The sequence below is a fragment of the Chaetura pelagica genome, unplaced genomic scaffold, assembly GCF_000747805.2.
Source record: "Chaetura pelagica isolate M959 unplaced genomic scaffold, ChaPel_1.0 scaffold783, whole genome shotgun sequence".
Taxonomy (NCBI): Eukaryota; Metazoa; Chordata; class Aves; order Apodiformes; family Apodidae; genus Chaetura; species Chaetura pelagica.
Window position 1 is genome coordinate 77,912 of NW_009952817.1, and position 12,102 is coordinate 90,013.

At 38.8% G+C, this 12,102-nt stretch overlaps 1 protein-coding gene across 1 annotated transcript in view; it reads right to left on the reverse strand.

Moving 5' to 3' along the window:
* The window catches only part of ARID4A (AT rich interactive domain 4A (RBP1-like)), a 47,882-nt gene that overhangs the window by 5,210 nt on the left and 30,570 nt on the right, over positions 1-12,102 (reverse strand). The window contains exons 10-19 of the mRNA XM_009995099.1: positions 11,703-11,775; positions 9,209-9,303; positions 8,987-9,084; positions 7,267-7,495; positions 5,182-5,432; positions 3,550-3,747; positions 2,257-2,341; positions 1,896-2,097; positions 1,624-1,686; positions 4-682 (exon numbers count right to left, since the gene is read on the reverse strand). Of these exons, the coding sequence (XP_009993401.1) occupies positions 4-682; positions 1,624-1,686; positions 1,896-2,097; positions 2,257-2,341; positions 3,550-3,747; positions 5,182-5,432; positions 7,267-7,495; positions 8,987-9,084; positions 9,209-9,303; positions 11,703-11,775 (1,973 nt within the window). The remainder of the gene's footprint in view (positions 1-3; positions 683-1,623; positions 1,687-1,895; positions 2,098-2,256; positions 2,342-3,549; positions 3,748-5,181; positions 5,433-7,266; positions 7,496-8,986; positions 9,085-9,208; positions 9,304-11,702; positions 11,776-12,102) is intronic.

Here is a 12,102-nt window from a genome sequence, read left to right on the forward strand (position 1 = left end):
TGCTGAACTGATTCTGCCACCAGGGATGGCATTTCCTCATTTTCAGTTCTGAGGGACTCTTCAACATTCAGCACTCTACATTCCTCTGCTCCAGTACATTCATTGGTCCTCTCTTCAGATACGATATTTGGCACTTCCATCTCACTCTCTCGTCGATTTCTCTTCTCAGGCGACGCCTGTTCCAAAGTTTTCCTTTTCAAAAGCTTCTTATCTTTAGTAGAAGGTTCTGCTTCATTTTCAGTAGTGCTGGAAGTTTCCTTACAGTCCAAGGAAGACACGTCTAATCTTTCAGATTCTGTAAGAGATTCATTTGTCACCTCTTCTTGGCTTCCTGGTGCAATCTTTGCATTCTCTAAAGAAGGATCTTTTGTCTTGCTCCTTCTCCCTTTTCCTTTAGGTGATTTTTCAGCCTCTCTTTTGTTTTCTTCTATGTGTTCCGTTTTATTTCCAAAAATCTGAACAATTTGTTCACTTTCTTCAACTTCCAGTTTCAGTGTTTCTAGTGGCTGTACTTGAGTCCTGTCATTTTCTTTCAACGCATGAGGAATCTTTGGGTTTTCTTCATCTAGCTTCTCATCATTTAGTTTTTCACCTTTTTCCAGTTCTGAAGTTTCTGGAGAAAATTCTTCATTCAAATTCTTTTCAGATGACTCATCTGCCTCACTGTCAGATGAGCCAGAATCTGCAAAAAATTTTTAACAAAGAAAAAAAAAAGAGCACCCTAAATCATCAATTTCAGCACAATTTCTCTTCTCAACCACACAAACCCTATTTTTTTTCCCCCAGTAATCTATGATATTAACAGATTACAAGAAACAATTTCAAATTTAAAAATTCTGTGTGATTCAACACACTCATTACAGGTTTTTTTTTTCCTCAAAAAGGTACTACAACAGTAGTAGTACTTCAACTACTTCCCAAATTAGCCCAGAAATTACAGTTTAGAGTAGCAAAAATATTTTTAGATTCCCATGATCCATCTGGGGATGATGCCTCCCCAACCTGACAGTACAAAACCAAAAACCAAGCCTCCTCCCCTCCATGCACCCCCAAACTGAAAAAAAACCAACAACAAAACAACCCTTCCCTCCCCACAATTTGGACATTTCATTGCTAAGCTGTTCACAGAATCACACACCATATACAGAGCAAGCACTGATTGGTTACCAGAAGATTATTCACAGACCTGTACTAAAAGAAGACCGTGATTTCACTTCAGTTCTTGTTCAGAAAGGTTTAGAAATACCAAAAATATTGCTGTCGTTTGTGTATAATTAACAACTCTGCTGGATGATGTAGTACTGAGGTTGAGGACTTAATTAGCACATGAAAGACTATCATTATAGCACTAGATTTGGTCTGTTCCAAGATTAGGACTGACAGGGTCTGGCTAAAGAATATGGAATGCCTTGTGCAGTCCTTTCCATACCATAGTTCTCCTGTGAGCAAACTGCTCCTAAGCAGTGTCAGCTCAACTACTTCCTCAGTAAATTCACAAGGAGGTAAAAAAAAACAAACCACAAGAAAGGGGGGAAAAAAAAAAGTAAAAAATAAAAATCAAATCTCTTTTCAAGAAAGTGCTGAAAAAACCTCCAAAGCAAACACAGGACTGAGATCACTCACTGTTTGATCCTCTATCAGAATCAAATACTCCTGATCTATGTCTGGTCTGCCTGTGAGGTGTTGCTAAAACCAAAATCAAAAGTATTGATTTTGACAGAGTAAAATCTGCATCAAAAAAACGTGTTGCTATATTGCTTGAACAACTGAATGGTTAAGCAGGACTTCAGAGCTGCTGACAGCAGTGTGCTTGCTGAAGCTGTCACACCAATGCACAGCACGACATCACTGTTTACATGCACTCCCATGCCAGAACACGAGTGCACCAGATGTACCTTCTGTTCCATTTGGTACTGGTGAGGAATCTGATAAGTTGTTCCGTGCACTCTTGGCTCCTGATTTACCTTCACTATTAGGTGTTTTGGATAAACTGCAAGATGAGTTTGACAGAAGAGTAGATTTCAGAGGCGGTCGCCCACGCTTTGATTTTTGTTTCTCCTCATCCTTCTTCTCATCCTTTTCACTCTCTTCTTTATTCTGAGGGGGGAAAATTAATCGTTACTAATATGTTTCACTGCTGATCATCAAACCTCTTCTCATTTTGCTCTACATTTCTATTAAAAATCTAGGCTGTGGACTGAACAACTTTAAAGAAAAAAAAGGGAACAGTGATAGTCTTATGGAAACAACCATTACTTTTGTTTTTTTCTTCTGTTTTCTCTTTGGTCCTCCTTTGTCCACAGGCCAGATAATCCGATCAGCTTTCACCCATTCATCATATCTACAAGTAAAGAGCAGCAGCTGTGATTACTGCATATACAGGAGTTGTTTGCAATAGGAGGATTAAAAAACTGAGTTACAGATAATATTCATGAAGGAGAGGGAGGGAAGCAGAGCATCTACTAGACACACATGCAGTATCTGGCACCACAGACATGCATTGCATTTCTAGCCCATAAAAAAAAAAGCTATGGGGTGAGGGAAGAGAGGAGCAAAATTCCCTGTCCCTTGCTAGCAAAGCACTGGAACTCTGGGGTCTGACTTTGCTATAAAGTTTATCAATTATTTCACATCATATACAAAAGGCAGTTTTCACCACCCCGTGCCTCCACAGTAAAAGATGTATCTTTTAAAAAAGTTTTAAAATCATAGCAACACACTGGATGAGACTCTGAAAAGCCCACATACTCCACTAGTGCTCCTCAAAACCTCCTGACTTATTAAGAAGGTACCGGGGGAAAGGGACACTGGGGGGACACTCCCCTACACGTCAGCTTCACGTTGCCACACAAAGAAACTCTCTTATTTAGAAATGTGCAGATTTGGAACATCTCAAGTTTTATACTAGAAGTGTTCCAGTTTTTAAAAAATATCTACTTTGTGATATTTGTATTTACATCATCACCAGGCTCTTAAGAAGACCACCAAAAAAGCCATTTCTCCAGCAGGACTGAATATAAAGCATGTCTGCCAAGAGAAGCATCTGATGAGCTTTTTTCTGGAGTTCTTTGTTCCTTAGCCCTCTCCTACCCTCTCCACATGGAAAAAACCACTCTTTAGAATCACAATTAACATTCAATGCAAGAATAAATGTTGTTGCCAAAATTTCAGTGCTTGATACACTTAATTGCAGATGTCTTCCCCATTATTAAAGACTCTCTTACACAAAAACATCTGAGAGTGCTAACACCAGCTGACACCATAAATTATAGGTATACTCCTGTGAGGAGTGAGCATTACTCACTTTAAGCTGGATGGAAACTTGGAAACATTTACATGTTTACAAGTATATCCTGAGATTTCAATGCAATGCTGTCATACCATGAACACAATTACTAACACTGAAGTGTAATAGAGTCAGTTATGTTGATAATTCAATTTGGAGCCAAGTCACTGATCACCTTTCTCTTTTTTTTTTTCTTAAAAACAAAAATTCTTTTGCAAATAATCCTTTTAACAAAGAAATGAAAGGCAATTTTTTCTTCTCACCTTACATTCCAACCGTAGTAGTGAACTAAATATAAAACCTCCCCATCATCAATTTCTGTATTTTTAATACTGGCTTCGTAAATTTTCTGTGTCTTTCCACGTCCGTATTTTACTTTCACTTTGGTTCCAGTCAGGCAGGGTTCTGTGTCCTCCTCATCCTCTTCACCTTCTGATTCTCCTTTGTTCTCAATTTCCTCCCTACAGTAAAGTGTATTTAAAATGCCCACCAATTAGTGACAAAGTGTTAACAGTTAACTAGAGTAGACAAGGTACTACAAAAGAAAAAGGTTGCAAGAAAAAAAACTTCTGCATCCTGCACTGACTCCAAAGTTAGTTCGGACACTTCTTGTTAAATCAAGGACATGACTTGGAGAGAATAGGGGTAAGTGCCAAAAACACCCAGAGAAATTACATTTATTAGGTGTACAACTACCTCGAAGCTTCAAGATTCTTATTTTTCGATTAATATTTTGATAACAAAAAAAGGAATAAGTTAACTCAGTGTCTGGCTCCTAAGTAAGACAGGAAGAGCTACAATTTTTAAAACACACTTGATTTTGACACACTATTAAAAAGTTATTCATTCTACAGTTTGTTTATAGGCTGCAGGTTACTAACATTGCACAAAAGTCTGAATTGCCATCCTAGTGAACTTCTCATGGATACAAAGATCCTTCCATTGAAAAAGAAGTGATTTAAAGAGTGTTTCAGGTACCTGCTGGCTCTCCCTCCTGCCCAGGCTGGGAAGGGCTGATGGGGCTTGCAATTCTGAGCTCTGGGCTCTGTGGTGCTACTGAAGGTACCGAGACAATGGGACAGGTTGCCCAGGGAACCTGTGGAAGCCCCATCCCTGGAAGTGTTCATGGCCAGGTTGGATGGGGCTTGCAGCAACCTGGTCTAGTGGGAGGTGTCCCTGCCCATGCAGGGGATTGGATCAGGATGATCTTTCATAGAATCAAAGAATGGTTAAGGTTGGAAGGGACCGTAAAGATCATCAGGTTCCAACCCTTGGCTACGTAGATATTAAGGTCCCCTCTCAGTCTTCTCAAGTCTAAAAAAACCCAGGTCTCTCAGTCTTTCCTCATGTGACAGATGATCCAGTCCCTTAATCATCCTTGTAGCATCTGTTGGACTCTTTCCAGAATATCCCTGTCCCTCTTGAACTGGACAGCTCAGAACTGGACACAATACTCCAGATGTGGTCACTAAGCACTGAAACAAAACCATGGGAAAAGAAGGGCTCTCTTTTCCCATTTATATTTCAATTGGCCAGAACAATCAGCCCAAACAGCTGCTCACCATCCATAAAGCATCTGGGGTACTTACAGCCTGGTCTACTCGTGCCTCTATATACTAGTGTGATAAAACACCAACACAACCTTGGCAAGACCTTCAGGGAAATAAAAGGGAAAATTACTGTCTAGCATCTATCAGAAAAAAAGACGCTTCCATGATGTCCAGCAGACTCTACAAGCTTGAACTGGAATTTCCCCTTTGCTGCCTGGCTGAGTGGATTAGGTCCCTGATTTCCACATTTCAGTTGGTAAGATCTCCAACTCTGTGCATAGTCCTGCTTGGAGCATGGCTCAATCATGACACAGACATAGGAAGGTGATACAGGTCAATGTTTACCTCTCCCTCTGCCTCTCTTCCTCTTCATCTGACTCTTTATCAGAATCCTCCTGTTTTTTAATTTTTTTCTCTTTTTGCTTTGGTGTACTTTTTCTCCCCAGTGGAGTTTCGTTTTCTTTCTTTTCTGCATTCTCAGGTGTTTCCTCTATATCTTTGTTTTCTTTGTTACTGTCTTTTAATTTGTCTTGTGTTTTATCCTCTTCACTCTCCTTTTTAGCAGGGGTTGCATCACGGGCAAGTCTTCTTCGTCCCTGGAACAGAAATAAGATCACTTTAATGATTCCTGTCCATTGTTCTCTGTGCAGCCCCTCCAAATCCCAGCCAAAAGTGAAACACAGTATTCCTGTACAGAGGAAAGGCTGGAGAGAACACTAAAATGACACTAAAATCTGAAAGTGACTGCCCTGTTATGAAGGAAAAGAGTGAAGTAAAGCCATTCTGTTTGGTCTAGAATAAAGAGGCCAAGCTTCTTATGAACTTTTGGAGGGTTTAAGGACATTCATTTGGACCTGTAAGGTCTCTTGCACTGATAGAAAGGGCCAAAATGGTTTTCTCAGCTACAGCAATAGCATTCATTGAAGTGCTTGCACAGGACTACAGAAGAGAAGGCATCTTCCCTCAGCATCCTGGTAGCCACCTGTTGATTTCACAGAGCAGAAATCTGTCAGCTTTCTAAAAAACTTTAAGTATTGCATTTCTAGAAGGTAATTCAAATAGCTGGACACTTGCTGTCTGGATTAGCAGCAACTGGTTCTTGGAGATCCAGGAGAGGCATTTACTATGAAAAGTCTCCTGATAGTGTAATTTCTTTGTAATCAGAACACTTAAAATACATTATGTATGCAAGATTAATTATCTGGAGGCCAGAGACAACAGTAATGAAGGCATTATAATAATTTAAATTCACAATAGTATAATGGTAACCACTCTGGCAAAATCATCATTAATAGACAGCTGGTGACTGGACTAACAAAGTAATAAAATACATAGCCAAATAATATTATTAAGAAATTAACATACATAACCAAGAATAAAAAAAGACCAAAAATCCTTCCATTGCTTTATCCTCTTACCAGTTTTCTCCAAAAACAAGAAGTAAATGAAAAAAAACCCACAACACAAAACAAAGCTTGTATCATGCAAGGAAGTTCATTAAGGCTGATATAGCTTGGAAAAAAATCACTTCCAGTTTTAGATAGAAACTTAATATGCAATACAAATCTAAGCTTGTGTTTATGGTGTGTCTTTTCATCTATTGGTACTTGCTTGAGAAGCTGGCTTGCAAAATGACTTGAATAGAATTGCAATTTAGTGGAACAGAATCCTTTGAGAAATCAAACAATTTTAAAAGCAGCCATTCCTTTTCCTTCAGTAGTGATGCTTTGCTAAGGAACACACATGTCCTCTTAAGAGAGGTGCTAGAGAGTCATATTCAAAACCATAATAGTCTGGTTTGTGTTCTCCACCAAGTTCAGTACTCACTTGTCTTACCTATATAACTACAAATAGAACCCTCACATCTGCAGCATCCAGTGACAAAAGAAGACAAAACTTAAGTGTTCCTCTTTCATCTTCACACTGTAAAATTACAGTGTTTGTTTTATTAAAAGAAGAGATACTGTGATAAAAATCAACTTGGGGAAACGAGTCCTCCTTTGATTCTCGAAGCTGTAGCACTCCCTTCATATTTCTGCTTCTTGCTGGAAAGCTCCAGATTCCATGTGCCTATGGAAAGTCTCACCCACAACCAGCACTGCCTTACTGAGTTTCACTGTTCTGATGATCGACAGCTCTCAGCAGCTCTCAAGCTATCTCTGAATCCAAACATGTCCAACATCCTACACAGCCTGAGCAAATCCCACAGATGGTTTCAAATATGAAGAAATCATCAAATTGATTCTATCCGCAGGTAGAAGATAATGAAGGTAACACCAGCTCTGCCTTCACAGAACCCTGTCCTATGCTTGCCCAAGTATGCCAGTTCAAATGTACCATCACTCCACAAGGGGAAACTCATGATGTAAACTGTTCACTTTACAAAGGAGTTCTGTAAGGACTAAATAGAAATCAGTTCCAGACACTTACCCTTGGGGATCTTAGTTCTATTTCTTCTTTTTCACTTTCACTGCTGGAATAATTTTCTTCTGCTTCTTTTTTAATTTCTGTTGGGGGCATTTTTTGTTCCTCTTTTACACTTTCCTCCATTGGTTCCACGTGTTTCTGTGTGTCTTCTACCACTTTTGGTTCATTGTGATGGATGGTCCTGAACTGAATGTTTGCAGAACGACAGTACTCTTCAAAACCATAAAGATACCTACAGATGCAAAGAAAGTGTTGTTTATGTTTCATGTTTTATTTTCTATTTACTGAAGTGTCTAAAATCTGTTTCTCCTGCTCACAGAAAAGCAAGAGCAGTAACTTCAGGAAAAACAAACAAAAGAAACAAACCCAACTAAACAAAAAAATAAAGGGCCAGAGAAGATGTTGAAAGGAAACAATTACGCATGTAAGTCAGAGGAAGAACACAGAGGTGGCTCCCCACAAATTTAACTTCCTCCCAAATCAGAATTTCCAACAGTAAAGCTTCAGAACATGTAGTCTGTTTTGGAAGTGCATAGTGACAGCTGAGATCAGCCCAGAAGCTGAATATGGGTATAGAAACAAGTGACCACATGTTAAGAACTTGCCATGCATCAGCTTGTTCTTTGGTAACTGCCAGTGTGCACACTCTAACCCAGTTATGGGCAAAAGACATGAACTAGCTTATTCCTCTAAGAATAATATGCAAGTTACAACATACTATCATGCATTCATACAACATAATTATTTCCACTGTACCAGCAGCCTACTACATATTCACCAATTACACTTTTTATGAGAAATACTCTTCTCTGTAAAATACAGACCTTCATCATGTGCCCAGTTCAAATGTCACTGAAGATAGTCTGAATATTTTCATCTTCATCAACATTAACATGAGTTGAGTCATTAGTCATCCCTATTCAATCAGTCAAATGTCAGGACATTGAGGACATTAGGTTCGAGTCAAGAGAACCTCATTCTTCCCTTTTACTCAAAAAGCACAATTGTTTCTTGTCAGACTTCCAGAAGGATAAATAAAAATAATCTTTATTTAGACAAATGAGCTTGAAAAGTGTCATTTCTAGAAGGTTTCCATTTTTAAAGTTAAAACACAACTGAAAACCAGGGGTCAGAATAAAAAAGATTTATACATTTTTTTCATTATAAGCAATGATTTTACTACATAATACTGTCACATCCACCATAGCAATGTACAGCCCTACAACCATTATTCTACAGATTCCAAAAAGATTATATTTAAATATGCAGTCTGAAACAAGTCTTGTCTTTATCAACAATTTTCAGGGAGCTAAAGAAGCTGGTGTAAAACTATCCTCCCTGCATGCAGCATCTACAGCTTGAAGACAGAGTCTGTTCCTGTTAATCACCATAAATTGCAAAGCTGAATTTGCCAAAGCTTTTTTTTTTCTTCACAAATTCCATTGTTGTCCTCTGAAATGGCATCATCACATGCTGAAAGCAAATGCTTCTTGATAAGAAAATGAGCAGCATTCTAAATATCAGAGCAACAGGAACTTACGCAGCCCTGAGCACTCTTCACCTTTCCTCCACCATTTCAATCCTCAGCACTGGAAAATGCTAAGAATTGTTCATTAACTGAAGAATGCCAACCACTGTTTCACTAAAGTATCATAAATTGCTGAATACTGTACATGCAACTAAGAAAAAGGAGAAATGCTTTCACCATGATACAAGAACTTACTTTCTATAAGCAGTTTTTACATTGTAGGAAGCAGCCGAGTTCAAAATAGGAATGCCAAGGTCCATATAAATTTGCTTCCATACAGCACCACTCTCAATCTTTGGGGAAAGAGAAAAAAAAAGAAGGAAGTTTTCAGGTTTTGTTAATCAAGGAAATTAAGGAATGATATCTAACACAGCCTAAGAATGAACATATTTAGGTCAGGAAGCATGCAAGACTTACATTGTCACACCCACCCTGCTGATACACCAGTCTAAAAAGTTTGAAGAGATTAAGGTCCTTGTATCCCAGAACAGGTGGTTTATTGATAGGAGTACCTAAATGAAACAATACCAGAAACAAAGAGTTGTTATCACAAAGAACAGCAAACTGCTTCTTCCATTCCCTTAGGACATCTTTCACTACTACCTTTCCACAATTTAAATCTGTATTTAAGAGTTGTAAGATACATCACAAGTCAGTAGTTTCCAACCGCCAATTAAGGCTTCATCCTCTTTGGAACAGATCACATATTTCTGGGTGGGTTATTAGCACAGTGGCACCAGCTGCTTGGTAATGATGATTTCCTGACCTCCTTTTCAGACTTGTGTAATAATCCCCATCCAACTGCCTGCATCCCACTGTTCCCTCATTTGAGTGGGGGGACAATCAGAATTGCAGCAACCTCTACAGAACATCTGATGAATGCTGGAATCCAGCAACGTGTGAAGAGATTAGCTCAGAACACTGGTTGGAAAGGAATGGGGAAGAAGCAGAAATGCTGGATTAGAAAAAAGATACACAGGGAAATTGTCAGAATGTGGAAAAGCACAAAACCCTAAAAGGATACGAGTATTTGGGACAGTCCCAGGAAAAAGAAAGAACTCAAATCTGAGTGGCAATGATATAAAAAACCAATAATTAATTGCAAAAGGAGAAACCAAATCTGACAAGGGGCAAGTGGCAGTGTACAGAGACAGCATTCATCCCAGCACATAAGATCCTGCTGCTTCTCTCATCTTCCTTCATCTTCATGCTATTATATTTGGAATCAGTAAAAGAATTCTCTTGGACTTGGGGAAAACTAATCATGGTTACGAGAATCAAAATATTCACACCAAGACAACAGAGTGAAGAACAAATCTGGTGGGAACAGAAATCTTGCTGCATGGACAGAGAATAAACACGTAGACAGGCAGGAGGGAAAACCCAGTCTTGAAAAACTCCTGTGCATTGAGCAACCAACACACTAGCATAAAGAGTATTTGCTGGACTGAGCCTTCAAATTCAGTGCACAAATGCTTTCTTCTTGTGCCTCTACAAGTCCCTGACACAACCCCTACTTGGTTCATGGTCTAAGAGTGCTTAAGAAAGGGAGTGAAGGAGGAAAACAGGAAAGAGGGAAGCATCAGGCTACTAGAAAATAAAGAAAATCGTGTATCAGTCCAACAGCAGTAAGTTTATTCCTGTGACAAAGCCTCTTATTCCCCCCAAGACAGTTTATTTTCCAGAGACACTGGTTATATACAGGAGGCCTCAAAATTATATTGGAGGAACTCTAGTATGCTTTGCTATACAACATGATTAATTTCTAAATCTGTGATAAGAACTGGCAATACTGAACAGACTTGGACCTGTTCTTTGACAATTCTGTGCTCTGGAACACACCTCATTTAATAGGGATGCAGAGCCTTTTTCACAAAAGTAACTAGATTTCTCCCCCCAATTTTTAAACCAAAGAAAAAAAAGAAAAAAGAAAGGAGGAAATGCTGGGACACTACATGCACTTCATATTTCACTCTTAGCTCTGGTCATTTCAAATTCAAGTAGATCAACATTTGCTGTGCTACATGCTGCTATGGAAATACCACTCAGGTAACTTAAAAAAAAAAAAAAAAGTAAAAAGGCAGTGGTTGCACTTGTCATCTACCTCCACCAAGGTTATTGCAGGATTAACAACACTTAAGAGTATTCAAATTGCAGCCAAGGAACAAAAAACCTTCCATTTTAGTGTAAGACCTACCACAACTGCAGGTCTCCCAAGTCAGAAGTTATATTCTGCCCTCTACTCATTGCATGCACTTCTGATACGTCTTACACTAGTAGCACTGTAACCATGCCAATTTTTTACAGTCTTGCCTAGTTCTGTAAAGAAAGACATTTAAAATATGCCATTTTCTTGTTCTAGCTACAGGACAAAGTAAAGCTATTAAGTTGTCTCTTTGGGTGAGTATCAGTGTTACATCTGTGCATGATTAAGATGGTTCTGCAAGGAGACTTGAAGATGGCCCATCTCTGATTCTCTGCTGGTTGAATTTCATCATCCATGAACAGTCTCCTCAGGCTCCAGCCTGGGATGAACAACAGCAGAGTTCCCAGCCATGGCTGTCACAAGAAGAAATCAACCAAGAGGTCATTTAATAGGGACTGTTAAAAAAAAAAAAAAAAGGTTTTGTGAGAGCAAACAAAACCCAAAACACCTCAGGGAGGATTTGTTTCCTTTGTGCACTGTGCTTCAAAGTACTGGAAGCAGAACTGTCATGTGTGAAAATGGGTACAAGTGCTCTTCCTTGCACCAGACTAGCTGTTACCCTCCTTCACTGATGTGAGAATATCCTCATAATAACACCTATCCCATTTTAAAGCAATTTTTAAAAGTCATTTAAAAAGTGAAAGACATTTTTTTAAAAAGTAATATAATATTTAATTAAAAACAAAACATTAAATTCGGTGTTACCTCTGTCTTCCATAAACTTGTAAAGTTGTTGGAGGAAGTTGTCCCTCTCTTCAGGATCAAGCTCTTCCTCAGGCTGTGAAAACAAATGCAGTCATAAGGAAAACATAAAATATGCAAAGTAACCATTTCTTTGTACAAAAGCCCAACAGCAAGAACTCAACTCAAACCACTTCCCATTTGGCCCTGCATCCCTAGAATGGTAAGATATGACAAAAACAAAGTTAACTCAGGAGCCTGAAGTGCTCAACTGGGGAGGAGAAAAAGAAAATGCAGGTCAGGGAAAGCCTCAATCCATGACAGAAAGAAAAAGCATGACCCTCAAAGTGAAAATATGGATATACTTAACCATTATCTTAACACATAAAAGGTTATTTAAAAGACTGAAGCCGTTCACAGGAAT